Source organism: Loxodonta africana, chromosome 1 (genome assembly GCF_030014295.1).
Source record: "Loxodonta africana isolate mLoxAfr1 chromosome 1, mLoxAfr1.hap2, whole genome shotgun sequence".
Lineage (NCBI taxonomy): Eukaryota > Metazoa > Chordata > Mammalia > Proboscidea > Elephantidae > Loxodonta > Loxodonta africana.
This window is the reverse complement of record NC_087342.1, coordinates 221,087,246-221,110,812: the sequence shown is the minus strand read 5'-3', so window position 1 is coordinate 221,110,812 and position 23,567 is coordinate 221,087,246. Positions and strand designations below refer to the sequence as shown.

General features: G+C 40.8%; 1 protein-coding gene across 1 annotated transcript in view; it reads right to left on the bottom strand.

Annotated features, from left to right (window-relative positions):
• CCDC170 (coiled-coil domain containing 170) overlaps nt 1–23,567 on the bottom strand; it is an 82,177-nt gene that overhangs the window by 2,860 nt on the left and 55,750 nt on the right. Inside the window, exon 9 of the mRNA XM_064292276.1 lies at nt 1,596–1,832. Coding sequence (XP_064148346.1) covers nt 1,596–1,832 — 237 coding nt within the window. The remainder of the gene's footprint in view (nt 1–1,595; nt 1,833–23,567) is intronic.

The window sequence follows — 23,567 nt, the reverse complement described above, 5'->3', positions numbered from 1 at the left end:
GGAATAGCCATATCCGTACCTCCCAGGGCTGTAACATTTCAGATCAGATGACATGAAGACTACGCGTGTGCTCTGCACACAAAGACATGCTACACAAATGGTGGCGGTGCCAGTGGATGACAAGCTCCATGCGTTGGAATTCTAACAATGAACCTCTTCAACTAATGGAAGAACATACGGCAAGAAGTATAAGCTGATGAAAACAGGAGGACTTCTAAATCCTCAAGTCACATCTACAGATCGCCACCTCACAACCTGTAATATTGGATTTCTCTGGGGCTGGAAGTTTGTGTGCAGTTATGATGCTGAACAGGTTTCAGCAGAGCTTCTAGCCTAGGACAGACTGGGAAGAAAAGCCTAGTGATCTACTTCCAAAAATCAGGCAATGAAACCCCTATGGATCACAACGGTCTGATCCCTTTGTACATGGGGCCGCCATGAGCTGGAGGCTGACTGGATGGCAGCTAACAACAGTATTTGTCCATTAAAAAAGGAAAAACGGGTCCAGGACAATGCTCGAAATATGCCTCAAACCCCTCTGAATTTCCATAGGCTGGTTTCTATGATTTGATTCTAGGCTAAAGCAGAAGCAGATAAAGGAGGGTTGTCTGGCAATACCCTGCTAGGATACCTTTCATTTTAGAAAAGATGACACAATCTGAAGACGTCCAGGAAAATGGCCATCCAAACCCTCCCACCCCGGCTCATTCACTTTAACTTTCCAACCCCTTCCATGCAGAGTATAATTTGGGAACCATCACACTCTTTCCAGCCTTGCCTCGCTGATGAAAGTTTCCCTCAAACTTATCTCCCTTTTGACTATGGCCAAAGCTCTTAATTCCTGAGAGGCTTTCTTTCTAAGCACACCCACTCTTACAGTTTGGCTTTGCCCAACTCTGCCTGACGCATGAGCCAAAGCAGAGGCAGCCAAGAAGGAAAAAAATCCTAGGATCAGAGTCCACTCTACGTCCTTTGAGCTTCAGAAAGAGAGAGAGATGAAAGCCAAAAACGACAGGGTCAGGCTGCCCGGACAGTTCTTTATGCGCCTGACCTCCTGATGTACGCCCCAGATAAAATGCTCCCACTTGCGACCAGCCAGCAAATGAGTGCTGTTTTATGGCTTACATCTGCGCCTGGTCAGCTGGCCATCAAGTCTGCGGGCCACTGTTTGAGATTTGGGACTGTTTCCTGCAGTCGATCTCGGCTTGAGATAAGGCTTCCCTCCTGAACCTGAAGCCCTGGTCAACATTAGAAGATGTGGGATGAGGCAAGCTTCAGAGACAACCACCAAACATAACAAAAACCTCACCACAGCCAGGCCCTGGCTTTTCACGGGTTTTCCACTGCTCTGACGGGAATGTCTTTTTTCTTTCGTACAGCTCATGACGTGAAATGTGAATTATCTTTCTCAGCAGAGTAAATCATAATGGTTATTTGCAATGCCAAAAAGATACAGGGGGGCAGGCAGATCTGTTGAGGTGACACAGAAAACGTTTTAAACCGTTTTTGAAGAAATGTAGAAACGACTATTACACTGTTGAAGTGCCCTGCCATTTCCGAAACAAGAAGGTTTCACCCACCAGATTTACACCCACCTGCTTTTCTCTCTTTTCTGCCTCTTCCAGAGATTTTTTTAGGGTCTTCATTTCACTGGTTACCACTTCTATCATGTTCCTGGCCCTCTCCTTGTGCTCCTTCGCCTCATGTTCTGTGCTGTCAAGCTCTGACTTGACTGACATGAGCTTTTTCTCAGCTTTCTCCTTCATCTTCTCCAGTTTGTCTCTGGATTTATTCAGGTCTTCAATGGCTTTGGTCTGTTCTAAAGTTTTAATCTAAAAAGCCAAGAAAATGCTAATGATTTCTTACATATTGATATAGGAAAACTGTGTAAACAAGATAAATCAGAAATCAGTGGAATCCACTTAACTTTTTTAATGAATAAAGAATGAAACTTGTCCTAAACAATTACAAGATTTTGCTAAGCCTCTTCTTGTTGTGACTGACAAACATGTTTTAAGACAACACACTAGAGTATCGCTGTTTGGTAGATCACTAAGGTAACACGGTAGACAGCATGATTCCAGGGTTGGATGATGAAGTGAAGTCGGCTGATATGTATACACACTCTCATGAGCTCCATAAGCACAAGCAATTTGCACTTTCTTCCTCCACCAATGAATCATCCCTGGTGCATGACTATAAACCAGTGACCAGTTGTCATGGAACCGATTCTGACTCATGGCAAACCCACGTGTGTCAGAGGACAACTGTGCTCCAGAGAGTTTTCAATGGCTGATTTTTTGGAAGTAGATCACCAGGACTTCATTCCAGTGCACCTCTGGGTAGACTCAAACTGCCAACCTTCCCGTTAGCAGCCGAGCATGTTAATGTTTGCATCATCTAGGGATTCCTGCATAAACATTAGGAAGAACAAAATATCTCCTCTCCTTGTGGTAGACCACAAGGGTGCCCCCACCTAAAATACCCTCAGCAAATTTTCCTTTCAGCTGTCAGGGAAATCTAGACCAGCAGTCTTCCAGAAGGGATATGCCAGACTTTCGCTTCTTTGCTACTTTACAATGAGTATACAAGGTGCGGGGGGGGGGGCGGTGGCAACAGAGTTCCACTGCAAGCAAGCAGGAGAGGTAGTGGCCCCCTCTAGAAAGTTCTCCCAGCATCTTACAGCATCTTACAAAACACAGAATATCTTGGAGTGTGAGGCACATTTTCTTTATTAGCTTATTATTTAAGATTATACTAGATCTGCTTATAAAAAGGATTTGAGGTAGTTTCCTTTGAAGTTGTTTCATATAAGTAGACATAAAGTTTCAAAACATGACAGTTAAAAATAAATATGGATGATCTGCCATTTCGTTTAGGATGGCTATATAAAACCCTGGTGGTGCAGTGGTTAAGAGCTACAGCTGCTAACCAAAAGGTCAGCAGTTCTAACGCACAAGGCGCTCCTTGGAAACTCTATGGGGCAGTTCTACTCTGTCCTGTATGGTCACTATGAGTCGGAATCGACTCAATGGCAATGGGTTTGGGTTTTGTTTGGGTTTAGGATAGCTATGATCAAAAAGACAAACAATACAAGGTGTTGGAGAGGACGTGGAGAAATTATAACCCACATACACTGCTGGTGGGAATGTAAAATGGTGCAGTCACTGAGGAAAACAGTATGCCTGTTTTCAAAATGTTAAACATAGAATTGCCATAAAAAAAAACAAAACAAAACTCACAGCCATCAAGTCAATTCTGACCCATAGTGACCCCATAGGGTTTCCAAGGCTATAAATCTCTATAGAAGCAGACTGCCACATCTTTCTCCCCAGGAGCCACTGATGGTTTTGAACCACCAATCTTTTGGTTAGCAGTTGATCGCTTTAACCACTGCTCAACCAGGGCTCTTAGAGATACCATAAACCCACCCAATGCCCTCGATACCATATGACCCAGTAATTCCACTCCTGGGTATATACCCAAGAGAAGTGAAACTAATATCCATATAAAAATCTATACACATGTACACCTGTATTCATTGTGGCATTATTTACAATAGCCAAAAGATGGAAACAACCTAAATGTTCTATCAACAGATGAATGAATAAACAAAAAATAGTACATACATACAATGGAGTATTACTCGGCCATAAAGAGAAATGAAGTTCTGATAAATGCTATGATGTAGATGAACAGTGAAAACATGCTGAGTGAAGTAAGTTAATCGCAAAAGGACAAATGCTGTATTAATCCACTTATATGAACTACCTAGAATAGGCAAAAATATAGAGACCAGAGTTTATTAGTAGTTACCAGGGATAGGAGGGAGGGAAAAAGGGGGAGTCTTTGTTTAGGAAACATTGATTATCTCTTAATGGTGATGGAAATTTTGACAAAGGACACTAGTGATGGTTGCAAAACATGATAAATGTAATCAGTGTCACTGAATTGCACACGTAAAAAATGGCAAACGTTGTGTTATATATTTTTTTACCACAATTAAAAATAAAAATAAAAACCTATACATAAATGCTCATAGCAGAATGATACATAACAGCCAAAAAAAGGAAACAGCCAAACGTCCATCAATTCATGAATGTGTAAACAAAATGTGGTCTGTCAATAAAATAGAATATTATTCAGCCATAAAAAGGAATGAAGTGCTGATTCATACTACCACATGGACGAACATTGAATACATTCTACTAACTGAAAGAAGCCAGTCAAAAAAAGACAACATATTGTATGATTCCATTTATCTGAAAGGTCCAGAATAGGTAAACCCACAGAAACAGAAAACAGGTCAGTAGTCATCAGGGGCCAGGGGCAGAAGGGAGGTGGGGAGAGATGACTAACAGGTACGGGGCTTTCTATTATAGTGATGGAAATTAGATAATGATTGCACAACTCTGAGACTATACTAAAAACCACACAATTGTACCCTTTAAGAAGAAGAATTTTGAGAGGTGGGGCCAAGATGGCGGAGTAGTCAGGTGCTTCCAGTGATCCCTCTTACAACAAAGACCCCCCACCAAAAAAGTGAAGCAATTATATATATGACAAGCTAGGAACCCTGAACATCAAAGGCAAAGTTAGGAAATCAGACTGAGCAGCAGGGGGAGGGAGAGATGGTTCAGAAGTGGTGAGGAGTTGCTGGACCTGACTCGGCAGGAACCAGCACCTCTCAGGCACGATCCTCTGGCATGACCGTGGCAAAGTTTTTGATGTTTGACATTGCTCTGCCTATTAAACAGGGCCCTCACCTACCCACATCAGGGGCCTAAGGATGTGTGGCTCCACCCATGCCACCTAGCCACCCGCAACAGGGGTCCAAGGATAAGTGGTGACTCCCAGTCCTTACAGCCAAAAGCATTGGGTGCCCATGATCTGGCTGCAGAACCGACCCGCCTGTGCAGTTTACAAAACAGGGATACATTTTCATCACAAACACTCAGGGGATGGTTGTCAGCCCTCCTCCTTGCTCATAGCACAACCTCCTGCTGCAACCAGATACCTGTGCCTATACCAATCACCCTTGCCACTCTAAGACTGTAGGACAGAGCCAGTACCATATGTGTTGACCAACTGCCTGGACACCTGAGCTGAATCTGTACAAGAAAAGTGAATGGACTCCTAAGCTCACATACCTGGTAACAGCTCTAGCCATTTGGAGACAGGACATTAGAGCTTCAAAGGCACAAATAATCAAGCTAGCTCACTCAAGCAGCTTATTTAGGCATATCAAAACAAAACAAAGCAAGAAGCTAGGATACAGTACGCAAACACAAAATAAATTAATACAATAACTTATAGATGGCTTGGAGACAACAGTCAATATCAAATCACATAAAGAAGCAGATCACGATTGCTTCAACAAGCCCCAAAACAAAGAATCAAGGAACCTTCTGCACGAAGAGGTATTCCTGGTAGAATAAAAAAATATATAAAAGATTAATATATAGAACTCTTCAAGAGATCAAGAAGGAGATCAGGAAAATGCAGAATAAGCCAAGGAACACACAGATAAAGCAGTTGAGGAAATTAAGATGGTTATTGAAGAGCATAATGAAAAAGTTAATAGGCTGCAAGAATCCACAGAAAGGTACCAATCAGAAGATTAACAATAAAATTTCAGAATTAGACAACTCAATAGAAAGTCAGAGGAGCAGAATCGAGGCTATGCAAGTCAGAACTAGTGAGGCTGAAGATAAAACACTCGGCACCAATATGTTCAAAGAAAAATTAGATGAAAGTTTAAAAAATGAAGAAAAACTAAGAATCATGTGGGATTCTATCAAGAGAAATAACCTACGAGTGATTGGAGTACCATAACAGGGAGGGAGAAGAGAAAATACAGAGAATTACTGAAGATTTGTCGGCAGAAAACTTCCCTGATATATCATGAAAGATGAGAAGATAGCTATCCAAGGTGCTCATCAAACCCCACATAAGGTAGATCCCAAAAGAAAGTCACCAAGACATATTATAATCAAATTTGCCAAAACCAAAGATAGAGAATTTTAACAGTGGCTAGGGATAAACAAAAAGTCATCTACAAAGGAGAGTTAATAAAAAGGTGAATTTTATGGTAAATGAGTTATTTCTCCATAAAGCTGTTATTTGAAAGATGGTGCATTTACAAAGAAGCCTTAAACAGCATCAAAATGAATTACCTTGAAGTGTTTTCTCTGTGAAAATAAATACACATGTAATTAGCAGCCAAGTGTAAAGACCAAGAGAGCTCTGAATTCAACTCTGAGCTTAACAGTTCAGACAAAGCCTACAGGCATAGGCTTAAAAAAAAAGCATGATTTTGCATTTTAATTTTTATTGATAACCATTTTTTAAAAATAGAAGTAATAAAAGAGAGCAAATAATGAGTGTTTGAGGTCTTCTCCCTTCCCTGGCACCCCCTTGCTCCATCCTTGCTGCAGCTACACGCATAGGATTATTCTAGAGCAAAATCTGGGTAGCAGGGTCACGTGAGTGTCAGGACTAAAGAAAGCCAAAGAGGCTAAATTTATCTACATAATCAAGAGCTGAGGAAAAGTGGGGGAAAAGACAAAAAAGTCCTGCGGTACAATGAATTATTTAATATGGTCCTTTCAGCCATGGTCTTTGTGACTCACACACAATGACTGAGTGGGACTATGCAAATAAGGTATATAGAACCTGTGATGGTTGGGGTTATGTGTCAACTTGGTTAGGCCATGATAGTTCCCAGGATTGTACGGTTTTCCTCCATTTTTGTGATCTGATGTAACTCTCCTAATTATCCTCTATGTTAGGTGTTGTAAATCCTAACCTCTATATGTTAATGAGGCAGGATTAGTGTGGGGTGTATTTTGAGTCTCAGCCTTGCAGGAGGACATAATTCAAGTCCTACCCTTACTCAAATTATGCCCTTCCCTGGGCTGTGGCTTGCATCCAAGATACTTACGTGCGTGCTCTGGCAGGGCTCTCTTTTTCTCTGTGTATCTGGATCTTGAGTCATTGTCTGATCTCCTATTCTTGGAACTTGAGCCAGCAGGCTGATATCTGACCTGCCAATTTCGGGATTCTCCAGCTTCTGCACCCGCCTTGGGCCAGCAGTCTATCATCTGACACGATTCACCAGCTTCCACTCCCTTGTGAGCCAGCAGTCCGTCATGTGGCCTGCAGATTTGGGTTCATCAGCCCCAGCAGCCACGTGAGTCAGGGAAAGCCTACACTGGACCCATGAATTTGGGACTTTCCAGCCTCCATATGCGTCTGTCAGTTTGCTGTACTGTGGGGGCTTGCGTGTTGCTGTGATGCTGGAAGCTATGCCACCAGTATTCATATACCAGCAGGGTCACCCATGGCAGACAGGTTTCAGCTGAGCTTCTAGACTAAGACACAGTAGGAAGGAGGACCTGACAGTCTACTTCTGAAAAGCATTAGCCAGTGAAACCCTATGAATAGCAGCAGAACATTGTCTGATATAGTGCTGGAAGATGAGCCCCCAGGTTGGAAGGCCCTCAAAAGGTGACTAGGGAAGAGCTGCCTCCTCAAAGTAGAGTCGACCGTAATGATGTGGATGGAGTAAAGCTTTCGGGACCTTCATTTGCTGATGTGGCACGACTCAAAATGAGAAGAAACAGCTGCAAACATCCATTAATAATCGGAACCTGGAATGCATGAAGTATGAATCGAGGAAAATTAGAAATCGTAAAAATGAAATGGAACTCATAAACATTGATATCCCAGGCATTAGTGAGCTGAAACAGACTGATATTGGCCATTTTGAATCAGACAATCACATAGTCTACTATGCTAGGAATGACAACTTGAAGAGGAACGGTGTTGCATCCATTGTCAAAAAGAACATTTCAAGATCTATCCTGAAATACAACGCTGTCAGTGATAGGATAATATCCATACGCCTACAAGGAAGGCTGGTTAATATGCCTATTACTCAAATTTACCCACCAACCACTAAGGCCAAAGATGAAGAAATTGAAATTTTTTACCAGTTTCAGTAGTCTGAAATTGATCGAACATGCAATCAGGATGCATAGATAATTACTGGTGATTGGATGCAAAAGTTGGAAACAAAGAAGGATCGGTAGTTGGAAAATATGGCCTTGGTGATAAAAACAATGTCTGAGATCACATTATGGAATTTTACAAAACCAATGACTTCTTCATTGCAAATACCTTTTTCAACAACATAAACAGCAACTATATACATGGACCTCACCCGATGGAACACACAGGAATCAAACTGACTACATCTATGGAAAGAGACAATGGAAAAACTCAATATCATCAGTCAGAACAAAGCCAGGGCTAACTGCTGAACAGACAATCAACTGCTCATATGCAAGTTAAAGGTGAAGTTAAAGAAAATTAAAACAAGTCCACGAGAGCCAAAGCACAACTTTGAGTAAATTCCACCTGAATTTAGAGATCATCTCAAGAATTGATTTGACGCATTGAACACTAATGACAAAAGACCAGAAAGGTTGTGGAATGGCAGCAAGGACATCATACATGAAGAAAGTAAGAGATCACTAAGAAGAAAGAAAAGACCAAAATGGATGTCAGAAGAGACTCTGAAACTTACTCCTGAATGTCGAGTAGCTAAAGGAAAAGGAAGAAATGATAAGGTAAAAGAGCTGAACAGAAGATTTCAAAGAGTGGCTCAAGAAGACCAAGTAAAGTATTATAACATGTAGAAAGATTTGGAGATAGAAAACCAAAAGGGAAGAACATGCTCAGTATTTCTCAAGCTGAGAGAACTAAGAAAAAAATTCAAACCTTGAGTTGAAATATTGAAGGATTCCAAGGAGAAAATATTTAATCACACAGGAAACATCAAAAGAAGATGAAAGGAATACACAGAGTCACTATACCAAAAAGGATTGGTTGACGTTCAACCATTTCAGGAGGTAGCATATGATCAGGAACCAATGGTACTGAAGGAAGAGGCCCAAGCTGCACTGCGGCACTGGCAAAAAATAAGGCCCCAAGAATTCATGAAACACCGATTGAGATGTTTCAACAAAGAGATACAACCCTGAAAATGCTCACACATCCATGCTGAGAAATTTGCAAGACATATACCTGGCCAACCAACTGGAAGAGACTTATATTTACGCCTATTCCAAAGAAACATGATCCAACCAAATGTGGAAATTATGGAACAACATCATTAATATCACACGCAAGTAAAATTTCACTGAAGGTCATTCAAAAATTGTTGCAGCAATACATAGAGAAATGCCAGAAATTCAAGCTGGATTCAGAAGAGGATGTGGAATGGGGGATATCATTACTGACGTCAGATGGATCTTGGCTAAAAGCAGAGAAAACTAGAAAGATGTTTACCTGTGTTTTACTGATTATGCAAAGACATTGGACTGTGTGGATCATAACAAACTACAGATAACATTGCAAATAAGGAGAATTCCAGGACACTTAATTGTGTTCATGAGGAACCTGTATATAGATCAAGAGGCAGTCGTTAGGACAAAACAAGGGTTACTGCTTGGCTTAAAGTCAGGAAAGGTGTGCGTCAGGGTTGTATTCTTTCACCATACCTCTTCAATCTGTGTGCTGAGCAAATAGTCCAAGACACTGGACTGTATGAAGAAGAACAGGGCATAAGAATTGGTGGAAGACTCATTAACAACCTGCGTTATGCAGATGACACAACCTTGCTTGCTGAAAGTGAAGAGGACTCGAAGCACTTTCTGATGACGATCAAAGACCACAGCCTTCAGTATGGATTGCACCTCAACATAAAGAAAACAAAAATCCTCACAACTGGACCAATAAGCAGCAGCAATGATAAACAGAGAAGAGACTGAGGTTGACAAGGATTTCATTTCACTTGGATCCACAATCAACACCCACGGAAGAAGCAGTCAAGAAATCAAAAGACGCATTGCACTGGGCAAATCTGCTGCAAAAGACCTCTTTAAAGTGTTAAAAAGCAAAGATGTTCCCTTGCAGACTAAGGTGCTCTGACCCAAGCCATGGTGTTTTCAATTGCCTCATATGCGTGCAAAAGCAGGACAATGAATAAGGAAGCCTGGAGAATTGACACCTTTGAACTGTGGCAGTAGTGCAGAATATTGAATGCACCATGGACTGCCAAAAGAACAAACAAATCTCTCTTGGAAGAAGTACAACCAGAATGCTCCTTGGAAGCGAAGATGGTGAGACTACGTCTCACGTACTTTGGACGTGTCATCAGGAGGGATCAGTCCCCAGAGAAGGACACCATGCTTGGTAAAGTAGACGGTCATCGAAAAAAAGGAAGACCCTCAACGAGATGCATTTACCCACTGCAGCGATGGGCTCAAGCATAACGAGGATCGTGAGCGTGGTACAGGACTCGGCAGGGTTTTGTTCTGTTGTACAGAGTCGCTGTGAGTCAGAGCTTCTCAACGGCACCTAACAAGAACAACAGACTCCACCACCACGTGAGCCATTTCCTTGATATGGTTCATCAGTTCTGTGAGACACTGCCGCGAATTATGGAACCCAAAGACGGGAGGGAGAGTACTGAGGGGAGGAGGAGGAGTTGACGTTAGAGACGATGAAGCGGTACAGCAGTCTGGAAAAGTTGGACATTTTAACATTTGCCTTGTAAGAACCAGCTTTGTGCTGATCCTCATAAAAGAAATTATTCATTTAAGTCCAGAGAGACTATACTAACTAGGCTGCAGGAAACATGCTTTGAAGAAACTTGGACTGGTGACGAGATGATTTTGGAAGGCACCAGTGTCATCTAAGTAATGTAAAGGAGAAAGAGAAATAGGAAAAAAAAATTTTTTTAAGAAATATTCCTGCTCCTAATGAATGAAATCCCTGTTCGTTTTTTGTTTGTTTTTGTTTTTGAATAAAACTAGTAAAGCTAACAACCACCAGGTAGTTTCTGGACAGCTGGTTATTTATTGAGGATTTTAAGATGGCTGTGAGTTACACGGGCAATATTTCAAAGCACTGTTGGAGATTAAAATCTTTACCTCCTCTTGAGTTTAGAGTACATCTTCTCTGGAAATTCTAAGTATCAAAATCATGGCACAGGAGCACAAGTTGACCTGATATAAACTCTGAATGTTCTTACAATACCACTAGAAAGCCAGAGGAATTGTAGAAACTACTCCAAGATCGGAATCATGACATGATATACAGGAGAAGTGAATGCTTGGCATTTGTATGTCCAGATGGAAAAGCGAACTTACATCATATTGTGGGATCTCACTAAACTGAGGGAGTTCAAGTCAAACACTTTCGGAAGTCATAAACTAGAAACCCACTATCGCACACACAACCTCTGAAGAAATTAAATTCCTTTCCAGACAGAGAGGAGGTGGATGGCAGACATGCTTGGACAAGTTCAAAACTTTTGAACAGTTCCATCCAGAAGAGACTAAAACCTCTGGGAAACGGCAGCAGCTGTAGGACTTGCAAGCAAGGCTTAAGGACAACTGTTGGAGCTTGGGAAGTACGCAGGACGTAAAATGCCAAGAGCTGGAGGAAACGACTCAGCACTAGGATCATGAAATGGCACCAATAGAACATGTACTTGAGACAGGGAAATGCCATCCACTGAGCGTAGGTTTAGAGGGCTGACCTTGGGGATCATTCATGGATTCAAAATTATCAAAACCTGAATCTGAATATGGACTCTATTTTAGATACCAGTGTAATAGAGTACTGCGTCAGTGTTAGTTCCTGAGTGTGATAATTGTATTGTGGTCACTTAGGAGAATGTTCTTATTCTTAAGAAATTTAAAGGTGCAATGTCATGATGTCTACAAGTTACTCTCAAATTGTTCAGCAATTTGAATTTCTCTCTCTCTTTCGAACTAGGCAACATACAGCAGTCAGTAAAATGTTAATAATCTAGGTAAAGAGTAAAAAAAAGTCCACTATATTATTTTTTGCAACTATTCTACAGATATGAAATTTTTCAAAATAGAAAGTTGGGAAAGGGACTGTATTGATCATGTATCCTATCGGTAAAAGTTTTTTAATATATATGTATATTCATTTATAAATTATATAAACAAACTGTACTACATAATACATTCTGTAGACTATAAAACAGTTCACAAATTAGGAACATTACGAGGAAATAAACACCCATTTTAAGAAAAAGTGGCCAAGGGTCTCCTCTCATGTTTAAACTATCTCACCGCTATAGAGAGACTATGTGTCAAAGTGGGAAGTAGCTGCAATTTTTACATTGAATTCATAACCTGGCATTAACAGAAGAGGAGATACACTCAGTCTTCCTGTTCAGGTCAGAAAAACATTTACAGTGAGCTGTCTATCAAAGGCGATGGAACACAGCTTGGACAGCTAGAAGGACATGAATCAAGTCCTAATGAGAAAACTTTACAGCCAAGAATTTCTGAAAAGTATGAGACTTTATCACAGTCCTGAGAGCTGCCTGAATTCTTGCTGTCAGGGAGCAAGAGCAAGTAACAGAGCTTGAGCCAAGCCACCCAGGTAAAACTGGAGCCAGCAGTGGTGATGGAGGCCTCACCCTCCTGAAGCCAAACCCAACAAACGCAGTTCCTGGGGTGGACCGGAACCTAAGTCACCTTCTTAATCCTTATAAAGGACTTCTCAGAGCCAGCCCAGAGTTTGGCTAGAGATTGTGCCCCCTGATTTTCTTCCAGTGGGGGGAACTGGGCATAAAGGAGATCAGTGTGCCACCCAGACCTCAGCTATGATGGCGATGGTTCTGAGCATGCTTCACTATCAATGAACACCCTATCTAGTGGCTGCCTCCCTGAGGGAACGAATCCTAAAGTCTGGTGAACAAAGTCAGCTGCCATACAAAGTATCACAAACTGGGTGCCCTAAAACAACAAATTTATCATCTCGTATTTCTGGAGACTAGAAATCCAAATTCAGGGCATCAGCAGAGCTACACACTCTCTCTGAAGGATGTAAGGGAAGGTCCTTCCTTGTCTTTCTCAGCTCTGGTAGCCACATGCGTTCATTGGCTTGTGGCAGTATCACTCCAGTCTCTGCCTCCATCTTCACATGGTTTCTTCCCTCTGCATATGTTTCTTTGTGTCTCTTCTCTTTTTATAAGGACGCCAGTCATATTGGATTAAGGCCCACCCTACACCAGTATGACCTCATGTTAATTAAGTACATCTGCAAATACTCTATTTCTAAATAAGGTCACATTCACAGATACTGGGAGTTAGAACTTGAACATATCTTTTTAGGGGATGCAAATCAACCCATAACAAATTCTCTCTCATGTCATAACCTGTCATTCCCTTCCAAAGACTCTGGAAGGGAAGGTGATTAAATTTAAAACCTGAAGTGTCTGCCGCCCCAGAGGTTTTAAATTCTCCAGCTCCAAGGTTTTCAGGAAGCTACACTGATAACAATGGCCTGCAGGAGCCAGACACTGCACAGAGGCTCTCGAAGAGGGCTCAGCCCCTGAAAAGGAGGAGCTAATGCAGCAAAATGGCAGTCTCCCAATGGCCCAGACAGATGTTGTGCCCTCTTTGAAGAGGACCACAAAGATTTAACTAGGGGAAAAGTAGAGCAGAAGTAAAAGAAAGATGCTAAACCTCACCGTCTCCACATACCCCCATTCCTTCAACACTCCACACCCTAGGAAGAGTCTTCCTTGCTGGGTCTTTTTCCCAGAAGTAGAAAAAACGCAAAGCAATCCAAGAGGGTCAGTGCATCAACACAATCAGAGCTGAGTCAGAGATGGGAGTAAAACAAACAAACCAAAAGATTTTTTTTTTTTTTTAAGGAGAGAGACAGAGGCTACACTGGCTTTGTTGGAGAAAGTTCTAGAGTGGGGAAGGGACATGAAGGGTATTTGTCTTGTGTGGGTGATATCTAGAGAGTTAGAAAGTGTGAGAAAAGTTTGCTGGGGGCTGAAGAATGCAATCCCATTTTGGTGTTTCTTGAACGACTTCAGTGAAGATAATAATGGCTTTCCCCTAGTTTTGGGCTATCAGACTACTGATTTTTGGCCACAGCTCCCTACTATGGCTGGGCCCTGTGATACAGGCAGATAGATGGTAGCTGTCCACCAAATAGCTATTGTTTCTTTCTTCCTTATGGCTGTGAGAGGGATAATAAATCAATTTTCACATGCCATCTGCATCATGTGTAAATCTCAGAATACCACTATTCAGTTCCCAACTATAAGGATATAACAAATCCCCACTTTCCATTTCCCTATTCAGTTCTGACACCAGCCACCCATGCAGCACTTCTTTTCCTGACCCCAGTCACCTCACAAGTTAAAAGAACATCCTCCTTCAGACTGCCAATTAGGCAGATACCAGCCACGAGCTCAGGAGTCTCCATAATATCCTTACTTCTGACCTGCTAGCCACAGCCTTTGGGGTTTTTCCACTACCCCTTACAAGTACCAGCCACAAGCTCAGGGGTGCCCTGGGCTCCCTCACTTTCACCTGCTGGCTCCCACTACTCCTTTGGGCTCAATAATTTGCTCAAACGACTCACAGAATTCACAGAAAGTACTACACTTACAGATTTATTACAGCAAAAGGATACAAAGCAGGATCAACATGAAGAAGAAACACAAGGGGCAAGGTCCATGAGGGTTCCCAGTGCAGAGCTTCTGTGTCTCAAAAGAATGCGCTAATCTCCTAACGTGTATCAATGTCTTTCACCAACCAGGAAACTCTTGGAGCTCCCATGTCCCTAGCCTTCACTGAGGCCTCACTGCATAGTCACGATTGGGGCCCCATTAAATATTCATTATTGATTAAGTCATGCCCCCTCCCTTCCTGACGTTAGTTTACCAACTGGGCCTTTGAGGCCTGGCCAGCTCCCTATTCATTTGTACAAATTCTCAAGTGCTGTCTGGTGGTTTTATATTAAAAAAGGCACTTTAATTACTCAAGGAATTCCAAGGGTTATCTTTCAGGAACCAAGGATAAAAGCTAAGTTGAGCTCTTTGTCTCACAATGGCCCAGAATAAAGGCACCATTTCTCAGGCTGACTATATTTAAATGAGCTCTGATGACTAAGTTCTGGCCAATGGAGATGCAAGAAGTGGTATATTGGTCTTGGAAAGCTCTACCCTTCCTCCTGCCTGGTGACTGGAATTAGACTGGAGTTCTCAGCAGCTAGCTTGGACTAAGAGATGGCCTTGAGGATGAAAACTATGCTAGGATGATGGAACAGAAACACAGAATAAGCCAAGGTTGCTGATAACCATGGAATTATCACACTAACCACAGAATGTCTACTTTTGTGCTTCTGTTCAAGAGAAAGAAAGAAACATCACTCTTGTTTAAGTCACGTTTACTATGTGGGGCCAGGAAGATACACATACGCAACTGAACCCAAACATAACTGATGCAGGCCATGAGGCAACTGGCTTTATATGAGTGACATAAGGCATTTTCTGGATCATCTGGAGTTCTGCCACACAATTTCAGAGCCTGCATTTGTGTATAAGACTATGTTCATGCCAATTAGTAGCACTATCCTAATAATCCTAGGTAAATGAGAAAAGATCAAAGGTAGAGTTGATACATAAATAATGCATTCATGCCACGTGAAGACCAAGCTATGTCATGGTGAATGGTACGAAGGACCTGCAATAGTAAAATAAAGTACATGGTAGAATAATTGCTATATCCTTAGCCAACATACACTACAGGCATGCCAAACTAAAAGAGCCTACAGTTGCTACTATGTCATTGTTATTGTTAGTTACCAGCAAGTCAGCTCCAACTTACAGGAAAACTTATATATAAGAGAACTTATGTATAAGAGAATAAAACATTGCCCAATCCTGCACCATCCTCACAATCATTTGTGTGTTTGGGTTGGTACCATATACTCTTATTAATAGAGATTGTAGAAAAATAATATACTCTACCAATGATTTCATTCTACTTGAATCAACAATCAATGTCCAAGAAAGTTACAGTCAAGAAATAAAACGAGGAGGAGATGGAGCCAACATGGCACTATAGACAGAAGTACCACACTGTGCCTCTGCAGCAAGGCCTGAAACACTAAGTAAAACAGAGACAAACGTCAATCATAGAACTTTAAGTGTCAAATGAAGAGATAAAGAACTCAACCAAGCACCTAATGGAATAAGAAACTGACAGAGAACAGAGAGCAAGGAGAGATACAAAGTGGAGGTCCCCTATCAGCTAACTCAGCCGGGAATCACCATCTTGGACTCCTCATCCACCAAGATCAGTGGACAGAGAGTACAGGAAGGCAGCTTCACAGAGCTCCCAACATGAAACAGAGTACCCAGTAAATAGGAATACACGTTTTCCCACCCTCCCCCGCCCCGACCTTTCATCCCCCTGCTCAGCCTTTGCCGCTTCCTGGCAGACCACGGTTGTTTGGCCAGCACAGCTCCTTTTTGCTTGGCCAGCACAGGTCTGTGCTGCTTGGATTCACCCCACCCATGCTGGCTGGCTCCTTCAGTGCCATTTCACTGATGCCGTTGTTGCTTTTTTCAGTTTCTTTTGGTTTCTTCTCTCACCTTTTTCCCTTCCTTTCTCTCAAACACCTGGTTCCATGTACCATCTCCACTTCTTCTTGACAGGCTGTGAAGTACTACTTGGCTGGGAAACTGCTTGTCCAGTCTGCACTGCCATGCTGGTGGGATTCCTGTGGGCATCTTTTTCTCTTTCTTTTTTCCTTTTTGTTTTTCTTCGCTTCTCAGTTTCTCGACTTTCCTTCTTTTCCTGTCTCCTGGACACCTGTGTCGTCTCTGCACCTTCTAGACAGGCTGTGCTGCTTGGCTTGGGGAGCCACTTCCCTGGTCCACTCTGCCACTCCAGTGGGATCTCTCAGGGCATTTCTTTTCTTTTTTCTTTTTCCCTTTTTGTTTTTCTTCATTTCTCCATTTCTCATCTCTCTCTACTTTCCTTCTTTTTCCTGTCTCCTGAATACTTGGCACTGCGTGCCATCTCCATCCCAACTAGACAGATGGTGCAGTGCCTAGTGGCTTGGGAGTTGCTTCCCCAGTCCACGTTGCCAAGCCAGTGGCCTCCCTTGGGGATTTTTCTTTTCTTTTCTTGATTCTTTGTCTCTCTCTACCATCTCTCCCTTCTTTTCTCCTGAACACCTGGAAAACATGTGCCATCTCTGCTCCTTCCTCATGGGCTACGCAGTGCCCCTCAGCTGGGGGACTGCTTCCAGTGGGCTCCCTTGGGGCATTTTCCTTTTCTGCTTTTCTTCTCTTTTTTCTTGGTTCCCTGTCTCTCTCTACCTCGCTTCCCTACCCTTCCCCTGAACACTTCATGCCGTGTCCAATCTCTGCTCCTTCTGGACAGGCTGTATATTCATTGCCTCTCAGCTGGGGATCCTCTTCCAGTGGGCTTCCTTGAGGCATTTTTTTTTTCCTTTCTTCTCTCTGCTCCCCCCCCCACCTTGGTCTCTTTCTCTCTCTACCTCTCTTCCTTTCCTTCCTCCCAAATAGCTGGTGTCTTTTTTCTCTCTCTCGGTTTCTTGTCTTTCTCTAAATTCCTTCTATTCCTTTCTCCTTACCACATAGCTGAACGTGCCTCTCTCTTCTTTTTTTTTTTTTTTACTCTAGTTTCTTATCTCTCTCTCCCTTCCTTCCTTTCCTTTCTCTCACCCATTTAGCTGCATATGCCATATCTGTCCCTTCTTGATGGGCTGTGCCTCCCACCTGGCTAGAAAACGATCAGCACATGGCCTCCCTGGGTCTGCACCACTCCAATGGTAGGCTCCCTCAGCACTTTTTTTTTCTTTTAGCTCCTCTTTCTTTTCTTTCCCACACTCACTTATCTCCACACATCATAACCTCCTCCTCCTTCCTGCCTATCTGCACCAGGTGCTGAACATCACAACCCTGAGCAGCACAGGCACAGTCTACTGGAAACTGCCTTGCACTGACCCTTCCCGCCCCGCCCTGCTAGCCCGAGTACATGCTACAAACAACCCATCCCAGCCCCTCCCCTTCTGCTGGACCTGCCCTCCCGCACCATAGCTGAGTGGCCCTACCGCTTTGACAAGGTGGTGAGAAGTATTGTGCCCACAGACAAGCAAACAACAAAGAAACAGCCCGCCTGCTTAGATATAACCAAATAAAACAAAAAATCAGGATGAAACAAACAAATCTACAACCAATAAATGAAGAAAATAACTACTGAATGTCCCAAAGACAGGAGACAATATTGAAACATATTTAAAAAAACAGGACAAGATGGTTCTAGTAGGTGTCCAAAATAAAACACCAGATGACCTTCCAGCAGGAGAAAAGTCAATGGAACCACCTGATTGGGAATTCAAATCTTTAATATTCAGAGCTATCCAAGAGTTGAAGGAAAAAGCAGACAAAAACAAGGAAAAAATAGACAAAATCATGGAAAAGGCAGGCAAAACAATAGAAGAATTCAGGAAAATAATACAGGAACAAAATGTCACAATAAATTCACAACTAGAATCATACAAAAACAGCAATTAGAAATCCAAAAGATAAATAAGATTTCAGAAATAGTGTCATAGAAGATCTGAGGAGTAGGCTTGAAACAATGGAAGATAGGATCAGCAAAAATGAAGACAAATACATGGATACCAGTTTCTTTGAGGAAAAATTAGAGAAAAGAGTGAAGAAACCCTGAGAATGATGTAGGACACAATCAAAAGCAAAAATTTGTGAGTGATCGGAGTTCCAGAACAGGGGAAAAACTGAAAAACATAGATGATCACTGAAGAATTGCTCATAGAAAACCTCCTTAATATCATAAAAGATGAAAAGCTGACCATTCAAGAAGCTCGATGAGCCCCATATAGAAACACCAAAACTAAACCCATTGCCATCAAGGCAATTTCAAGTCATAGTGACCCTAAAGGACAGAGTAGAACTGCTGCATAGGGTTTCCAAGGAGCAGCTGGTGGATTTGAACTGTGGACCTCTTGGTTAGCAGCCAGTTAACCACTGGCGCCCATATGGGATAGACCCAAAAACAAAATCACCAAGGCATATCAAAATCACACTCACTACAGCCAAAGACAAAGAAAGAATCCTTAGAGCAGCTCCAGAAAAACAAAAAGTGACATACAGAGAGGAAACAATGAGACTAAGCTCTGATTACTCAGGAGAAACCATGCAGGCAAGAAGTCATTGGGATGACATATATAAAACCTTGAAAGAAAAAAATTGCCAACAAAGAATAATATATCCTGAAAAGCTCTCACTCAAATATGACAGTGAAATTAGGACATTTCCAGATAAACGGAAATTAAGCGAATATGTAAAAACCAAATCAAATGTAGAAGAATTAGTAAAAGAAATCCTTTGGTCTGAGAACACACAACATCCTGAATCTAGGACACAAGACCACATCAGCCAGGTACCAACGTAGGTAATAAATTTTCAAGGAGTAATCAAAATGAAAAGATTTACAACAGGGAACCAGAGAGTTTAATCTGTAAATGACAACAATGTCAGAACAATAAAAGAGGGAATAAATGGTGTAGGTATAGAACTTTCAAATGGAGAGGAAGGCAAGGAGATCCCAAATAATAAAAGACTGGCTCAAAATTAGGAAGATAAGGGTAAATTTCAAGGTAACCACAAAGAAAGTTAACAAACCTACTTATCAAAATAAAGTTTCAGAAAACACAAAGTCTACAAAAACAAAAGAAACGGGGGGAAAAAATCCACAAACAAAAGTAATTCAGCACAGGAGAGTAAAAGGAACAAAGAAAACATCAACACCACAAAAAAAAAAAAAAGCACTACAAGATGACAGCAATAAACTCACACCTATCAATAATTACATAGAATATAAACGGCCTAAATGTACTCATAAAGAGACAAAGAGTGATAACAATGGGTAAAAAAACAGGATCCATCAATACGCTGTCTACAAGAGACATACCTTAGAAACAAAGACATAAATTTAGTAAAAATCAAGGATGGAAAAAAACACATTCAGCAAACAGCTAACAAAAAAGAGCAGGACTGGAAATACTAATCTCAGATAAAATAGACTTTAAAACAAAATCCACCATAAAGACAAAAAAAGGCATGTAATGATTAAAGGGACAATCCATCATGAAGATGTAATCATAATAAATATCTGTGCCCCCAATGACAGGGTTCCAAAACATATAAAAGAAACTCTAACAGCACTGAAAAGAGGTTGAAAGTTTCAGAATAATAGCAGGAGACTACAACACACCATTCTCAGTAAAGGACGGAACATCTAGAAAAAAAACTCAACAAAGATATAGAAGATCTAAAGACCACAATCACCCAACCTGACTTCATTGACACACATAGAACACTTCACCCAACAGCTACAAAGTATGCATTCTTTTCCAGTGCATGTGGAACATTCTCCAGAATAGACCACATCTTAGGCCACAAAGCAACCCTCAAAAAAATCCAAAATATTGAGGTAATACAAGGTATCTTCACTAATCACAATGCCATCAAAGTAGAAATTAACAACAGGAAGAGAACAGAAAAAAACATCAATTACATGTGAACTGAATAACACCCTTCTTAAAAACCACTGAGTAAAAGAAGAAACCAGAGATGTAATCAAAAAATTCCTAGAATCAAACAAGAATGAAAACACACAATACCAAAACCTTTGGGACACAGCAAAGGCCGTCCTCAGAGGTCAATCTATAGCAGTAGATGCACACATCAAAAAAAAAATAAGAAGAAGAAGAAAAAAGGGACAAAATCAAAGCATTAGTTACACAACTCGAACAAACAGAAAGAGAACAGCAAAAGAAGCCCACAGCCACCAGAAGAAAGGAAATAATAAAGAACAGAGCAGAAATAAATGAAATAGAGAATAGAAAAGCAATAGAAAGAATCAACAAAACCAGAAGTTGGTTCTTTGAAAGGATCAACAAAATCGACAAACCTTTGGCCAAATTGACAAAAGAAAAACAGGAGAGGACAAAAATAACCCAAATAAAAAGTGAAATGGAGAACATTACAACAGACTCAGCTGAAATAAAACGAATCATAACAGAGTACTATGGAAAACTATACTCCAACAAATTTGAAAACCTAGAGGAAATGGACAAATTTCTAGAAACACACTACCTACCCAAACTAACATAAACTGAAGTTGAAAATCCAAACAGACCCATAACAAGAGACAAGATCAAAAAGGTAATAAAAAACAAACAAACAAAAAAAGCACCCAACAAAAAAAAAGCCCTGGCCCAGATGACTTCACTAGAGAATTCTACCAAACATTCAGAGAAGAGCTTGCACCAGTACTACTCAAAACTATTTCAGAACATAGAAAATGAAGAAATACTTCCAAATTCATTCTATGAAGCCAGTATAACCCTGATACCAAAACCAGGCAAAGACACCACAAAAAAAGAAAATTACAGACCAATATCTGTCAAGAATATAGATGCAAAAATTCTCAACAAAATTCTAGCCAATAGAATTCACCATCATATCAATAATAATAATAATAATACACCACAACCAAGTGAGTTTCATACCAGGTACGCAAGGATGGTTCAACATTAGAAAATCAGTCAAGGTATCAACCACATAAATAAAATATAAGAATCATATGATCATCTCATTCAATGCAGAAAAGGCATTCCACAAAGTCCAATACCCATTCCTGATAAAAAACTTTCAATAAAATAGGTATAGGAGGGAAATTTCTCAACATAATAAAGAGCATCTATACAAAACCAACAGCCAACATCATTCTCAATGGAGAAAGGCTGAAAACATTCCCCTTGAGAACAGGAACAAGACAAGGATGCCCTTAATCAACATTCCTATTTAATATTGTGCTGGAAGTCCTAGCTAGAGCAATAAAGCAAGAAAAAGAAAAAAAATGGGAATCCAAATTGGTAATGAAGAAGTAAAATTGTCTCTATTTGCAGATGATATGATATTATACACAGAAAACCCAAAAGACTCCACAAGAAAACTACTGGAACTAACAGAAAGATTCAGCAGAGTAGCAGGACACAAGATAAATGTGCAAAAATCAGTTGGATTCCTATACACCAATAAAGAGAACGATGAAAAGGAAACCAGGAAAAAATACCATTTATAATAGCCCTTAAAAAAATAAAATACTTCAGAATAAATCTAACTAGGGATGTAAAAGACCTATACAAAGAAAACTACAAAGCACTATTGCAAGAAACCAAAAGAGATCTACATAAATGGAAAAACATACCATGATCCTGGATAGGTAGAGTCAACATTGTGAAAATGTCAATTCTATCCAAAGCAACCTACAAATACAATACAACCCTGATCCAAATACCAACAGCATTCTTTAAAGAGATGCAAAAACCAATCATTACCTTTATCTGGAAAGGGAAGAAGCCTCGGATAAGTAAAGCACTATTGAAGAAGAAAATAAAGTAGGAGGACTCGCACTACATGACCGCAGAACCTACTCTACAGCTACAGTAGTCAAAACAGCCTGGTACTGGTGCAATGACAGACACATAGCTCAATGGAACAGAATTGAGAACCCCAATGTAAACCCATCTGCCTATGGTCTCCCAATCTTTGACAAGGGCCCAAAGTCCATCAAATGGAGAAAACATGGTCTTTTTAACAAATGGTGCTGACAAAACTGGATGTCCATCTGCAAAAAAATAAAACAGGACCCATACCACACACCATACACAAAAACTACTTCAAAATGGATCAAAGACCTAAATATAAAACCAAAACCCATAAAGATCATAGAAGAAAAAATAGGATCAACACTAGAGGCATTAACAAGATATAAACCATAACTAACAAGACACAAACACCAGAAGTTAAGCTATTCTGAAAAATTAAACATTTATGCTCATCAAAAGACTTCCCCGAAAGAGTAAAAAGAGAACCTTCACACTGGGAAAAAATTTTTGACCATGACAAATCCAACAAGGGTCTAATCTCTGAAGTCTATAGGAAAATCCAACACCTCTACAACAAAAAGACGAATAATCCAATTAAAAAATGGGAAAAAGAAATGAACAGACACTTCACCAAAGAAGACATTCAAGCAGCTAACGAACACAAGAGGAAAGGCTCACAATCACTAGCCACTGGGGAAATGCAAATCAAATACACAATGAGATACTATCTCACCCTGGCATTACTGGCACGAATGAAAAAAAACAGAAAATAACAAACGGTGGAGAGGCGTCAAGGAAATTAGAACTCTTACATACCGCTGATGGGAATGGATAATGGTTCAACCATTCTGGAAAATGATATGGCACTTCCTTAAAAGCTAGAAATAGAAATACCATATGATCCAGTAATCCCTAGAGAAATAAAAGCCATCAAATGAATAGACATATGTACACCCATGTTCACTGCAGCATTGTTCACAATAGCAAAAAGATGGAAACAACCTAGGTGCCCATTAATGGATGAATGGATAAACAAACATACACACAATAGAATACTACGAAACGATAAAGAATAATGATGAATCTGAGAAGCATCTCACAACATGGATGAATCTGGAGGGCATTATGCTAAGTGAAATAAATCAATCACAAAAGGACAAGTATTGTACGAGACCACTACTGTAAAAACTCATGAG